The 15,845-nt window shown below is 43.0% G+C and overlaps 1 protein-coding gene across 1 annotated transcript in view; it reads right to left on the bottom strand.

The window, feature by feature from the left end:
- reck (reversion-inducing-cysteine-rich protein with kazal motifs) overlaps positions 1-15,845 on the bottom strand; it is a 181,231-nt gene continuing 165,386 nt past the window's right edge. Inside the window, exon 21 of the mRNA XM_051940817.1 lies at positions 1-4,743. Within this exon, the coding sequence (XP_051796777.1) occupies positions 4,522-4,743 (222 nt within the window). The 3' untranslated portion in view covers positions 1-4,521. The remainder of the gene's footprint in view (positions 4,744-15,845) is intronic.

The following is a 15,845-nucleotide window of genomic DNA, read 5'->3' as shown; positions in this document are numbered from 1 at the left end:
TTGGTTGTGGTATTGCTTTTTAATATTTCATGAAATATGCACTCAGAAGACTTTCTTTCCATTCTTTTTATAGATTCACATCACTTTACAGAGCCGAAAAGAGAAAATGCAAAGAAAAGAATAATACGCATGAGCCATACAAAATAAAAACTATTTGGAAGGAGAAATCCAATGATCTAACCAAAAACACAGTGAGGGTGAAAACAGTCCTGGAAGTTCTCATTACAGGAACCACCTCAGCAGACTGGAGGGATTCTTCCAGGAGGACTGTGGTCCTGAGCTCAGAACAGCTCACTACTTCAATACCTCTCAGAAACACTACATTTACATCATATGGACAGGCAGGAGAGATGACATTCTAGCAAACATGCTGTTGCCCTCAGCAGTTACCAAGTTAGCTATGAAATATGGATGGCTATGAATAAAAAGTGATGGTTTAACATGTTGGTACATTACTTTTTTCTGAAGATGAGATTACAAGAATGATGTCATCAATCTCATATCTGTATTGTAAATAAATTGCTGGAGACAGAGTGGATTACCTTAGCTTAGCATAAAGGCTGGAAATTTCAAGCTCACTGAAATTACATGTGATTTTTTAAAATCTATGTTTCCAAAAACACGCAAGGTGTGTTTTAAAGGTGGAATAGTCCGGTAAGCTGTTTTAGTCTGATCCCAGAGTTTAGGCTAAGCTAGGTTAACTGTATCCAGATGCCAACACTTTACTTCACTCACAGACACTAGACGAACATAAATCTGATTTTGTAAGGCCTTGTCTACTAACAAGGACATTTCGCAAAATTCGTCCAGTTTTAGGCGTCTCTACATGCAAACACTGTTTTTGATCATTAAACCAGAGATTCTTTTCGAACACCTTGTAAAACTCAAGATTTCTGAGCTTCAGCTTTGTGTGTAGAGATACTTTGTAAAATGATGGCTATGTGGAGAAAATTCTTTTCTGTCCACAATATCCTTTTTCTTCCCTGTTTACACTGGACTAGTATTATCTGAGGACCCCATGTGATTAAGGTATTACCATGACACTTCAGGATTTCATGCAACTTCACTCGGCTTGCACAAACTCTGCGTTTAACTGACAGTTGCTAACATTACTGACAGATATGATATCACAGGCTACCGTATAATGACTTTTGAGCCTGTGGCAATACTGCAAAGTATCATCCCTCCAATCGTTCTATATTTGCACCTAAAATGCAAAACATTGTTTTGTTTTGATAAAAAAAAGAGATAAATTATCACGAATCACTGAGATACTGGTTCAAACAAGATTAACATTATGAAAGTACCTCTGTGTTTGGTGAAATATGGTGGGTAATTTGTAGCGGAATTTGAATTTTACAAATTATGGGCACAACAGCAGACCTCTGCAGATAAACCTCTGCAGTTACTAAAAACTACTAAGAGGTCCCTCAGTAATATTAGTGCTGTATAAACAGAGCTTTAATGTATACAAGACCTTTCTCTGAGAAAGACAGCGAATCAACATGTCTCCCAAAATGTGAAACTTATCTTGTAGCTCATCAGGAGCAGAAAACTTCTGCTTCTGTGAAGCAGCCATGTGTGAAGTCTTTATTTTTTGTTTTTCTGATATAAAATGAAATAAACACTGATAACACACAAAATATTGAAAAATAAACCAAATCCATGTCGGCTCCAGAGGACATACACACAACAGTAACCATAATAATAATAACAACAATAATAATAACAACAATAAGAAGAATAGTAATAATAGTAATAGATGAAGGAGCCTTTGGTGATGATTCCCTGCTACAGAGCTGCCTAGCACAGTAATACTGTTAGAGACGAGGACACATTGTGCTGCACAGGCAGAGACAAACACCTCAGGACAGGACAACACACACTGTGGTACATTCTGGACTAAACACACTTCATAATTGCCATCATGCAATAAGGAATAACAGCTATTTGTTTAAAAAACATGGCACATAGGTGATCATTATTTCAACCCATTATCAGATACATATCAAATAAAGAGACATTTTTTAACAAATATAAAGTTATTGCATTTTCATTATTACTTCATATAAGACACTATATGCAAGGCATACTGTGGAAAATTTTCTCTACCCAAAGAGGATTTTAGGTAGTGACTAGTTGATTGTCCTTTTGTTATTAAATGGCTTCTAGTTCTTATGTACAGAAAGGTAACATCCCTTTTAATGCTTGTCCGAACTACTGGCCTGACACACAGTGAGTGACCATCCAGGCTGTTCTGCTGCTTGATACTATAATGGACTATCCACCTGTGGTTGTGAAAACGACTTAGTAGCCCTTTATTAGAAGTGGTGCTCATAAAATACTCTATTATAGTGCTTCAGTTAGACTCACAACACAGAAGTCTATTAGTTCATGTCACTGCAATGTCTTTACTGGAAATTCTAAATGTCTCAAAGGACAAAGGCAGTAAAGCAAATTTTAAAGAAATACAAAACATGTTAATTTAGTGTGTCATAATGCCAGAGTCTGAGTCTACTGGATACACTGAGGTTCATCTACTGGAATCGGCTTGTAAAGCAATGCTGTACTGAGACAGAGCCTTGAGTTTTGAAGTCTTGTCCCCCATTAGCAGCTGCATTACTGTGTGACAAAAGCCTGAAAAACTGGCAAAAAAATGTGAGAACTGTGCTGGATTAATTTTATAAAGTAGCTTTAAAGTCTCAGTTCCCTCGTGTCCATGTGGTATGGAGATGACACATGATAAGTCAGTTGCTCAATTAGTTGACTGAACTAAAATTTTCATTGAAGGAATCAAAATAACTAACATATAAAGATCTTCACCTTAATACTAGTTATGCATGACTTGTGGCACCTGAAGAACTGTTTTGCCAAAGGATTAATTATACAATTTATCAATTAAAGTGTGTATTTATTTGAATCTTCTCGATTACCATTGAGAATAACGTTGTGATATTATTTTCATTACTTATTTTAATTTGTGATATTATTTGTCTCTGATGCACTCAGAATGTACTTGCATACATCCATGGCACCTTATGAGCACCACATGATATAAAGCTTGTTTTAGAGAAAACCTTCATGTCAGCATTTGAAACTGATTTAAGTCACAGTTTGATCACTGATCTGCTTCAGAACAGAACCTGGGCTCACTTAGTATTTAATCTTTGAGTTGGACTTTTGATCTTACCAGATTTGGGGCACTTTGGTCAGTAGTTTGAACTGACTTTGGAAGCTAATCAGTTTCATCAGAGCTTGCTCAGTCCATGAGCACGGCACTAACACTGTTGAGGTTACAGGTTCAACCACTAGGTCCATATACCCCTCACATACATCTACATACACCGTGCACTGCACTAGAGGCATAAAAGGTGTCACTTAAATGCTGATCAGACTAATGTACGTTTCACAAAGAACAGAGACATCTGGATTTAGTGACATCAGTCACTGTGTGTGTGTGTGTGTGTGTGTGTGTGTGTGTGTGTGTGTGTGTGTGTGTGTGTGTGTGTGTGTGTGTGTGTGTGTGTGTGTGTGTGTGTGTGTGTGAGGAAATTTTAGGTAATGTGTCTGACAGATGTGCTGCTAGACAAAGATATTTTGTCCTTGTTTGACAGACGTGCATAAACAAACACACATACTCCTGATCAGCGACAATATTAAAACCACCTGATGAATACTGTGTGAGACACAGAGACAGGACCTCTGTTGGCATCCTGTCGTGTCTGACACCAGGATGTTGTCAGTGGATCCTTTGGTTCCTGTATTATGTGAGGTGGGGCCACAGAGGCCTCAGTGGATCAGGTTAGTTCATCTTCCACAAGCGCAGAGAATTTGGGATATGACAAGTTTTGAAGATCAGATCAACGCCCTGGGCTTGTGTCCCTCCAGCTATTCCTGAGCAGTATTTGCAGTGTGGTGGGTATACTGTTCTGCTAGGGGAAGCATCCTTAGTCTGCAACAATATTTAGGTGGTATGCGTCAAAGTAACATCCACATAAATGTGGAAACCTAAGATTTCCCAGCAGAACAATGCATTGATCAGTGTTATTTATCTGCCCTTTCAGTGGTTTTAATGTTATGGCTGATCAGTATACATCCAAACAGAGCCTCGGCACAAGGAAGAATAAGTAATGAAAATTACATTCCCACTTAATAGCTTTCAGAAGAGAACTTGCTGCTGGGACTAATGGATAAACACTGTTGGTATGAAGCCAAATACTTCTTAAAGGTCACACATACACACTCACACTTAAGCACACTTCACTGGAAGGAGACCCAGCGAGGAGCTCATCATTGAATAATACTGTTCATACAAAAGCTTTGCATAATAATAGCTTTTCCACTGCCTTGATTGTTTGAAACGCAGGTCAGTCAATAGGAATGATTGTCATTACCGCTGCCTCTTCTTGCTCCGTGGCCGCCTGAACACACTCATCTCACCACGTCATCCCATGAAGGGCCTGGGGTATTTTGGAACACTCAGAGTTAGTGAGGGGAAGGCTGGATTGGGAAAATAACCATTTAGAGCTGGTGGAGGCCAGGTGCTGCCATAACAAGGAGGCCAAAGAGCAAGCACAGGACGGGGGGCAGAGGGGAAGGCGCTGTGCTCCCAGAGGAGTGTATGGAGGAAGTCTTGATCTCAGAGGTAAGAAAGGCGGAGAGGGGGACGTGGGAGACCAGAGTGGGGCTGGAATAATTGATGAGGGAATCGATCTTCTCAGCCTCCTTACTGCAGGCTTCAATCTGGAAAATACAAGAACAGCAGTATGATTTCCACAGTCTTCTCTCTCTCAGTTAGCAGAGCAGCACTCCCCGTACTGCTTTGTTCCTTTTTGAGCCTGTCCTCAAACAAAAAAAACGACCACACAGGTCGTCTGTACACGCCCGTATTACAACCGAGTGTTACGTTTTGACATTAAGCGACCTCTAGCGGTTGAGTAAATATCGACACTCCGGTGTCGCAGGTGAAACGTCACCATGAACAAACTCTTACCAAACACTATCCCTAACCCTAACCCTAACCCTAAACCCGTGTTGCAAAAGTGAGGAAAAAGCCGTTTCGCGAGGGAAAAGCCGTTTCGTGAATTAAATCCCGTAATGTGTTCCTTTTCCCCGTAGGGGCGCTAACGTAAATACGCTCTCATGGGTCGTATTCCGGTGCACATTATGGTGGTCGTATGAGTTGGAGGACTTGTTGTCCTTTTTGAAATACAGTTTGTTTCATTTTATTTCATTACAAATTGGATCTGAGGAAAACTGAATGTCAACAACCTCTTATGATCCATCTGTCTATTTTCTATACACCACTGTATCCTCTATGGGGTCATCAGGGGCTGGAGTCTATCCCAGCTGACTGAGGATGAAGGTAGAGTTCACCTGGACACGTCACCAGTCCATCACAGGACACCTCTTAGGATGCATGTCTGATTACATACTTGCCTACCTGATTTCACCTCGTGACTTACACTGGGCTTTGCAAAAGTTCTGTTACACTTGTTGAGACATTCACGAAAATGAACGCATTGGTTTTTTGGTGCAATAAGCTACAACTTTAGGGTGGCCACATTTCTGATTAATATTATCATTAACACATATATTGAAATATTTGGAAAATAAAAAAATATCTTATTGCACCAAAAAAAATCTTTGTGTTCATTTTGCTTGCATTTTGCAAGTGCAACAGAACTTTTGCAAAGCCGGGATATTGACATTTAAACAGCTGGGATATTGACATTTAAACTGCTCCACCCATCCAAAATGGGCTGCAGCGAGAAGATCCCTGGTTCAAATCCCGGCCTGGGCCTGGGATCTTTCCATATGGAGTTTGCATGTTCTCCCTGTGCATGTGTGGGTTTTCTCCAGGTACTCCGGCTTCCTCCCACAGTCCAAAAACATCCATCCATCCATTCTCTATACACCGCTTTATCCTCACTAGGGTCGCGGGGGGTGCTGGAGCCTATCTCAGCTGACTCAGGCAAAGGCAGGGGACACCCTGGACAGGTCGCCAGTCTGTCATAGGGCTACATATACAGACAAACAATCACACTCACATTCACACCTACGGGCAATTTAGAGTAACCAATTAACCTCAACACGTTTTTGGACGGGCTGCACAATGACGTAGTGGTTAGCACTTTCGCCTTGCAGCAAGAAGATCCTGGTTCAAATACCGGGGTGGGCCTGGGATCTTTCTGCATGGAGTTTGCATGTTCTCCCTGTGCATGCATGGGTTTTCTCCGGGTACTCCGGCTTCCTCCCACAGTCCAAAAATATGCTGAGGTCAATTGATGACCCCAGTCCAGGAGGCTCCAGTCCTCCCGCAATCCTAATGAGGATTAAGCGGTGTTTAGAGAATTGTCCACTTATGGACAACAGCCCATCTAGATAAAATCACTTGCTTGTAACTTGGGTAAATCTAGCATTATTTCATTTTTCTTAAAACTAATTTGTTTGGAGACTAGAGGCTTTTGTGTAGCCTACATGTGCAGCACTTAACTTATTTTAATGGACATTTGTACAATAGCAGGAAGTTAGCACAACATGGACAGGAAAGCAGTATTCTATTTATTGAATATATGAAGATACAATACAAATATTTTGTCCTAAAATTAATGAATAACTGTGATAAATAATGATCTAAATATTGATCAAAAGAATTTTTATTTTTTTTAATCATTTAGACCATTGTTGTGAAGCCCTAGTCAGTTGTATGGAAATATTTTAACTACATAAGAGACGATGTTAATGGAAAAATAGATACACTGTTATCATTATCTTGGAACTGTTGCCATCACACAACTAATTTGTTGGAACATTTCAGTCCACAGTACAAAATTCTGGATTACATGTGCAAGATAGATCAGTGCTACATCATATGAGAAAGGTTCCACATGCTAAAAAGAAGTCTTCACAGTAAAAACTGAGGACTTTTCTTTTCTATGCAGGTGCACTCCCCATAAAAAATAGCCAAGTCATTCTAGAATAATTTATTCTTCTCAGATAGTTGTTCAAATCATCCTGTATTTTTCATATTGCAGCATATAACACAGTAAAACTAAATTGCAGTCACCTTTTTCAACCATTGTGTGGCCCTATGAGGCAGAATTCTCGATACATGTGGAACACTGACAGTCATTTGGACTGTATTTGGCTAGAAACAGACTTTATTTGCATGGTACTGTCAAGAGACTGTCAGAAATTAAACACTTAAAATAAGCCCTGCAACATGTTCAATGTTTTGGCGTATAGACTGTCAGAACAGATGATGCATATTAAATTGTATAAATTGTGAAGGCCACCTTTTCATGTAAGTCAATGCTGTAATGTAGGGCTCTGCTGCAGTCTGTTTTCATCCTAACCTTGGCGAGTCCAGCCTTTCTGGATAGAATCCTTACTAAGTGCTCTGTGATTTTGCTGTCCAGTAACTGTCATTACTCATGTAGAGATTCATCAGCAGTTACCACAAAGAAGACAAAATTCAAACTGTGACCAATCCTGAGAAACACTAATCTGTGCTACATGATGTAGTTTGTTGACGGTGCTTTTTCATTTAAAACTTGACGTGCACAGTGATCAGCTCAAGTGTGATTAGAAATGCAGAAAGTGTGTTTTGGCACAACCTTCACCAACCTGGGGAAGAATATTACTTTACTTCTAAAACAAGTGGAAGAGGCTGTTGCCTAGTAACAGTTAAAACTAAAAACTTCTCTTTATCACAAAGACTGTCAGACTGGCAATCATTGTTTTTCTTCTGTCGGAATCTACTGCCATTTTGCCATTTGTAAGTTTTTTTGTGCCTGAATAAAACCTTTTGTTTACCCAAAGACTAAAATATGTGTTCTGTTAGTTTCATGATTCATTAAATCAACTGAGAGCTGTTCATAACTGAAATATATTGTGGCCATAATATAATAGCTAATATGGCTTCTATCAAGACATGCATATTATTAATCTCTTTTGTCTTGGTTGAAGCTGTAAATACTAAAAGTCCTCTTCACTAAGGTGCAGTCTGATTATTTTTTTGCTCAGCTTCAGCTGCAAGTTTTTTTGAATGCAAATAGATTTGTTTTTAATTATAAATGCATAAATGATGATCTGAAGAACTGTGAGTCCTTCAGGTTTGGTTCATTATTGTGTTTGAATAGACTAAAACTGAAAAAGAAATTGTTGGTTAAAAGCAATGGTGAGTTTAAATCAGCCCTTAGGAGAAGATGGAACTGCTGGAGGGAAATTATCCTGAATGCTCAGCTAAAATATAGCCCAGGAAAACAGATGATTTGAATAGCGTTTATATTCAGGCAGCATGCAAATCGTAAGAAGTGAACCTTGTGGAGACACAAGCAATCCAAGCCCAAAGAAAGTCAAAATGTGGTTGTGTAACTCTCTATCCATATGCTATGCTTATTCCCAAATCGTTTTGAGCTGTGTTCCTGTGTTGATGAAGTCAATGTAGCTGAAAAAATGGGGGATAAACATAGCATATGGTGGAAGTGTCCTATTCACACAGCATAAAACACATCAATTGAGCCTTTCTATCAATCCAGTGTCGTTTCTGAACACTGATGCATTGTATTGGTGGACATTCTACATTATTGAGGCAGGTTGAGTTTTTCCCCCCCAAAAGAACCTGCTGGTACCACAATGCTTTCACTGAATTGCATGAAGAGTTTTTTTGTTGTTTTTTTTAATTACAGTGCTACTGTTGGCCTGGTCCACTACGTAGCACAGATGCTAAACAAACTCTCTGCCATGAGATTACATAAGTGTTACTATTGCAATCGAGCACATATTCAGCAGCAGTATGCATGAGTGGAATATATAGATACAACCTACTGCTCATGCGTGGAACAGAGTCCTCCAAGTGGACTCCAGCTGAAAAGAAAAGTATCAACTATGTGTATGTGTTGCTCATCACAGCTCCATATGATGTGATTGCACTTTATACCACTGAAAGTGGTGGTAGGTAGTAGTTACCCAGGGCCCCTTAGCCGGTGCAGACCGCAATAGCATAGCTGCTAGTGTAACTTCTGCTAGCTGTCCCCTAGCAGTTGCCGAGCAGCGTGCTAATAGCAGAACTGTTAAATACTAAGTATACTTTATTTAAGTATTCAGTATTTCCTAATAATTTTTCAGATCGTGTAAAATTTTAAGGGTGTCTGAAAACTTTTTTCCATCCATCCATCCACTATCTATATTCCACTTCATCCTGATTAGGGTCCCGGTGGGGCTGTAGCCTATCCCAGCCGACTCTGGCTGGAGGCAGGGGACACCCTGGACAGGTCGGCAGTCCATCGCATAACCAGTTAGTAGTCTGGACATGCCTTCTCATTTAATGGTTTGTCTTTATTTTCATGACTATTTAATATTTAATATTCGGATACCAAAATTAATATCCGGATACCGCCATAGCGAACGAATATTCGGATATTCGATTCGGGTTCAGCCCTAATATATATACAGTGGGTACGGAAAGTATTCAGACCCCTTGAAATTTTTCACTCGCTGTGTCATTGCAGCCATTTGCCAAAATCAAAAAAGTTCATTTCATTTCTCATTAATGTACACTCAGCACCCCATCTTGACAGAAAAAAACAGAAATGTAGAAATTTTTGCAAATTTATTAAAAAAGAAAAACTGAAATATCACATGGTCATAAGTATTCAGACCCTGTGCTCAGTATTGAGTAGAAGCACCCTTTTCAGCTAGTACAGCCATGAGTCTTCTTGGGAATGACCCAACAAGTTTTTCCACACCTGGATTTGGGGATCCTCTGCCATTCTTCCTTGCAGATCCTCTCCAGTTCTGTCAGGTTGGATGGTGAACGTTGGTGGACAGCCCTTTTTGAGGTCTCTCCAGAGATGCTCAATTGGGTTTAGGTCAGGGCTCTGGCTGGGCCAGTCAAGAACGGTCACAGAGTTGTTCTGAAGCCACTCCTTTATTTTAGCTGTGTGCTTAGGGTCATTGTCCTGTTGAAAGGTGAACCTTCAGCCCAGTCTGAGGTCCTGAGCACTCTGGAAGAGGTTTTCCTCCAGGATATCTCTGTACTTGGCCACATTGATCCTTCCTTCAATTGCAACCAGTCGTCCTGTCTCTGCAGCTGAAAAACACCCCCACAACACGATGCTCCCACCCACCACCATGTTTCACTGTAGGGATTGTATTGGGCAGGTGATGAGCAGTGCCTGGTTTTCTCCACACATACCGCTTAGAATTAACACCAAAAAGTTCAATCTTGGCCTCATCAGACCAGAGAATCTTATTTCTCATAGTCTGGGAGTCCTTCATGTGTTTTTTGGCAAACTCTATGCGGGCTTTCATGTGTCTTGCACTGAGGAGAGGCTTCCGTCGGGCCACTCTGCCATAAAGCCCCGATTCGTGGAGGGCTGCAGTGATAGTTGACTTTGTGGAACTTTCTCCTATCTCCCGACTGCATCTCTGGAGCTCAACCACAGTGATCTTTGGGTTCTTCTTTACCTCTCTCACCAAGGCTCTTCTCCCACGATTGCTCAGTTTGGCTGGACTGCCAGGTCTAGGAAGAGTTGTGGTCGTCCCAAACTTCTTCCATTTGAGGATTATGGAGGCCACTGTGCTCTTAGTGCTGCAGAAATTCTTTTGTAACCTTGGCCAGATCTGTGCCTTGCCACAATTCTGTCTCTGAGCTCCTTGGGCAGTTCCTTCAACCTCATGATTCTCATTTGCTCTGACATGCACTATGAGCTGTAAGGTCTTATATAGACAGGTGTGTGCCTTTCCTAATCAAGTCCAATCAGTTTAATTAAACACAGCTGGACTCCAATAAGGAAGCAGAAAACAATTCTGATTTTGAAATCAGAATTGAAATTTAAAGAGGCAGAGGTTAATGACTCATGCTCCACAAACATTTTAATGTTGTACATATATTATTACAGCGAAGGTGACAACTGCTGTCAATCACGGCTCTGAGCAGCATCTAATTTCTTAATATTTGTCACAAAAATCTATCTATTGATTGATTTGTTGAAGATGTTTTACTTCTCATCCAAAAGGCTTCTTGAGTTCATTGAAGTATTCAAACTACCTTGGTTGGCTTTTGTTGCTTTTATATATGAAATAATGGTCAATATAACTGTGCTTCTTTGACAAGAATTTGCAAAAAAAAAAAAAAAAAAGGAAAAAAGGAAAAACCCTATTTAGTATATGTACCTTTGGCTGCAATCACAGCACTGAATCTGTGTGGATATATCTCAATCAGCCTTGCACATCTCGACACTGCAATTTTCCATTCTTCCTTTGCAAAATGCTCAAGCTCTGTCAGGTTTGTCAGTGCTCAGGAGTGAACAGCTCTTTCAAGTTCAGCCACAAAGTCTCGGTTGGATTGAGATCGAGGCTGTGACTTGGCCACTCCAGCACATTCACCTTCTTGTCTTTGAGCTATTTCTGTGTGGCTTTTGCTATTTGCTTGGGGTCATTGTCTTGCTGGAAAATAAATCTCTCAATTTTCGTAGTTCTACTGCAGACTGAGTCAGATGATCCTCCAGGATTTGGCGATATTTTTCAGCATTCATGTTCCCCTTCACTGTTACAAGCCTTCAAGGGCCTGCTGATAAGAAGCATCCCCACATCATGATGTTTCCAAAAACCATGTTTCACGGTGGAGATGTTGTGTTTGTTGTGATGTTCAGTGTTTGGTGTTCACCAAACATCGTGTCCAGTCAGATGGTCAGAAAGCTCAATTTTTGTCTTATCAAACGAAAGAACCTTCTTCCAATTGACCTTGGAGTCTCCCACATGCCTTTGAGTGAATTCCAGGCAAGATTTCATATGAGCTTTATTCAAGAAAGATTTTTTCTTTGTCACTCTTCCATACAGCTTTGACTGGTGTAGAACCCAGGCAACAGTTGTTGTAAGTACAGTGTCTCCCACCTGAGCTACTGAAGCTTTTAACTCCTTCAGAGTGGTCGTAGGTGTCTTGGTGGCCTCCCTCACCAGTCTTCTTCGAACCTGGTCATTCAGTTTGTGAGGACAACCAGCTCTAGGCAGATTTAAACAAGTGGCATACCCGTCCCCCCAATGAATCGCCACCTTATTGCGGTAGAGGGGTTTGAGTGTCCCTGTGATCCTGGGAGCTATGTTGTTCGGGGCAAAAGCCCCTGGTAGGGTCTCCCAAGGCAAATTGGTCTTGGGGGAGGGACCAGACAAAGAGCGATTCAGAAAACTGATGACAGCACACAGAAGGCATGGAGTCTGAGTGGTCCATATTCAAAGCCTCCATTGCAGAAGCAGCTGTTAGGAGCTGTGGCCTGAAGGTCACTGGTGCAACCAGTGACTTATCTAGTTGCCGCCAACCCAGCAGGTTCTTGGGTTGGCGGCAACCGAAGAACCTGCTGTCCACCAGCAGTGAGGGAAGCTGTCAGGCTGAAGGAGGCGGCTTTTCGGGTGGCTTGCTTGGGGGTCTCCAGATGCAGCCGAAGGATACTGGTTGGTCAAAAGGGCGGCAGCTGCGGCACTCATAGAAGCAAAAACTCTTGTGTGTGAGGAGTTCAGGGAGGCTATGGAGACGGACTTTCAGTTGGCCTCGCGGAGGTTCTGGCAAACCGTCCGACGCCTCAGGAAAGGGAGGCAGGGCTTTGCTCAGGATCTGTACAGTCGGGGTGGAGAACTGTTGACCCATACTGGGGATATTGTCGGGTGGTGGAAAGAGCACTTTGAGGAACTCCTGAACCCAGTAAACATGTCCTCTGAGGGGGAGGCTGAACCTGAAGACTCTTTGTCCATATCTGTGGCAGAGGTCACCGAGGTAGTTAAAAAGCGGCAAGGCGCCAGGTACGGACGAGATCCAACCTGAGATGCTGAAGGCTTTGGACATTGTTGGACTGTCTTGACTGACACGTCTCTACAATGTCACGTGGGCATTGGGCATGGTACCAGGGGAGTGGCAGGCCGGGGTGGTGGTCCTCATTTTCAAAAAAGGGGACCAGAGAGTAGGCTCCAGCACCCCCCGCGACCCTAGTGAGCATAAAGCGGTGTATAGAGAATGGATGGAGAGAATGGATGGGACCGGAGAGTGTGTGCCAACTACCAGGGTATCACACTTCTCAGCCACTCTGGGAAAGTTTACTCTAGGGTGCTGGAAGGGAGACTCCGACTGATTGTTGAACCTTGGATTCAAGAGGAACAATGCGGATTCCGTTCTGTTCGTGGAACAGAGGACCAGCTCTATACTCTTGTGGAGCTGTTGAGGGGGTCAAGGGAGTTCGACCTGCCAGTGTACATGTGTTTTGTAGATCTGGAGAAGGCCTACGAACGTGTCCCCCGAGGGGCTCTGTCGGAGGCACTGCGAGAGAATGGGGTACCAGGCTCGCTGATACAAGCCATTCAGTCACTGTACAACCAAAATGAGAGCTGTGTCCGCATACTCAGCACAAAGTCAAACACGTTTACAGTGGGTGTTGGACTCCGCCAGGGCTGTCCTTTGTCTCTGATCCTGTTCGTGGTTTTCATGGACAGGATCTCAAGGTGCAGTCAGGGAGAGGAGGGTGTCTGGTTTGGGGACCTCAGGCTCACATCTCTGCTTTTTGCAGATGATGTGGTTCTGTTGGCTTCCTCGCATCATGACCTTCAGCACGCGCTGGAGCAGCTGCAGCCGAGTGTGAAGCAGCATGGATGCGGGTCAGCACCTCCAAGTCTAAGGCCATAGTTCTCTGCTGGAAACTGGTGGATTGCTCCCTCTGGGTTGGGGGGGAATTGCTTCTCCAAGCGAAGGAGTTCAAGTATTTCGAGATCATGTTCACAAGTGATGGGAACATAGAGCATGAGATGGACAGGCGGATTGGTGCAGCATCAGCAGTAATGCAGGCGTTGTGTCGAACTGTCGTGGTAAGGAGGGAGCTGTAAGCCGTAAGGCGAAGCTCTCAATTTACCAGTCCATCTATGTCCAAACCCTCACCTATGGTCATGAGCTCTGAATTGTGACTGAAAGAACAAGATCGTAGGTACAAGCGGCTGAAATGAGCTTCCTCCATAGGGTGGTTGGGCTCAGCCTTAGAGATAGGGTGAGAAGCTCTGACATCTGGATGAAGCTTGGAGTAGAGGCGCTGCTCCTTCACGTCAAAAGGAGCCAGTTGAGGTGGTTTGGCCATCTGACTCAGATGCCTCCGGAGAGACTTCCTCTGGAAGTTTTCTGACTACGTCCGACTGGGAGGAGATCCCGGGCCAGAACTCGCTGGAGAGATTATATAGCTTGTCTAACCTGGGAACGCCTCAGGATCCCCCAGGATGAGCTGGAATGCGTCGTGGGAGTAGAGATGTCTGCAACGACCTGCTTCGCCTGCTGCCTCTGCGACCCTGCCCCGCATAAGTGGAGGAAAATGTATGGATGTATGGATGGCATACCCCTTCCAACTCTTAATTGGAAGGGGTATGCCCTTAATTTAACTGAACTCTGGGGGATGGAAATCTTTTTATAGCCATCTCCTGACACATTAACTGCACTCAGGTGATCTCTATTTCACTAACTGTGACACTACTTGCATCAACTCGCTGGACCTCTGTTGAACTGGATCAGTCACTTTAAAGGGAGTGAATATTTATGTAATCATTCATTTTATCGTCTTCTTCTTCTCTTCTTTTCCTTTCGGCTTTTCCCTTCAGGGGCCGCCACAGCGAATCAATTGTCTCCATCGAACCCTGTCTGCTGCATCCTCTTCTGTCACACCAACTACCTTCATGTCCTCTTTAACCACATCCATAAACCTCCTCTTTGGTCTTCCTCTAGGCCTCCTGCCTGGCAGTGGGAAACTCAGCATCCTTCTACCAATATATTCACTCTCTCTCCTCTGGACATGTCCGAACCACCTCAGTCTGGCCTCTCTGACTTTGTCTCCAAAACCTCTAACGTGCTGTCCCTCTGATGTACTCATTCCTGATCCTATCCATCCTGGTCACTCCCAAAGAGAACCTCAGCATCTTCAGTTCTGCTACCTCAAGCTCTGCCTCCTGTCTTTTCCTCAGCGACACTGTCTCCAGACCAAACAACATGGCTGGTCTCACCACAGTTTTGTAAACCTTTCCTTTCATTTTAGCTGAAACTCTTCTATCACACATCACACCTGACACTTTTCTCCAGCCGTTCCAGCCTGCCTGTACATGCTTCTTCACCTCTTTTCCACACTCTCCATTGCTCTGGACTGTTGACCCTAAGTACTTAAAATCCTCCACCTTCTTGATCTCTTCTCCCTGTAACCTCACTCTTCCACTTGGGTCCCTCTCATTCACACACAGATACTCCGTCTTGCTGCGGCTAACCTTCATTCCTCTCCTTTTCCAGGGCAAACCTCCATGCCTCCAGCTTCTCCTCTATCTGTTCCCTGCTCTCACCACAGATCACAATGTCATCTGCAAACATCATAGTCCATGGAGACTCCTGTCTAAGCTCGTCTGTCATCCTGTCCATCACCATAGCAAACAAGAGGGGGCTCAGAGCTGATCCCTGGTGTAGTCCCACCTCCACCTTGAACTCCTCTGTTACTCCTACAGCACACCTCACCACTGTCTTACAGTCCTCATACATGTCCTGCACCACTCTAACATACTTCTCTGCCACTCCAGACTTCCTCATACAAAACCACAGTTCCTCTCTGGGCACCCTGTCATAAGCTTTCTCCAGATCTACAAAGACACAATGCAGCTCCTTCTGACCTTCTCTGTACTTTTCTATCAACATCCTCAAAGCAAATATTGCATCTGTTGTACTCTTTCTTGGCATGAAACCATACTGCTGCTCACAGATGTTCGCCTCTGCCCTTAGTCTAGCTTCAACTACTCTTTCCCATAGCTTCATCGTGTGGCTCATCAGCTTTATTCCTCTG

The sequence above is a fragment of the Acanthochromis polyacanthus genome, chromosome 20 (genome assembly GCF_021347895.1).
Source record: "Acanthochromis polyacanthus isolate Apoly-LR-REF ecotype Palm Island chromosome 20, KAUST_Apoly_ChrSc, whole genome shotgun sequence".
NCBI lineage: Eukaryota > Metazoa > Chordata > Actinopteri > Pomacentridae > Acanthochromis > Acanthochromis polyacanthus.
This window is presented reverse-complemented; position numbering and strand designations above follow the sequence as displayed.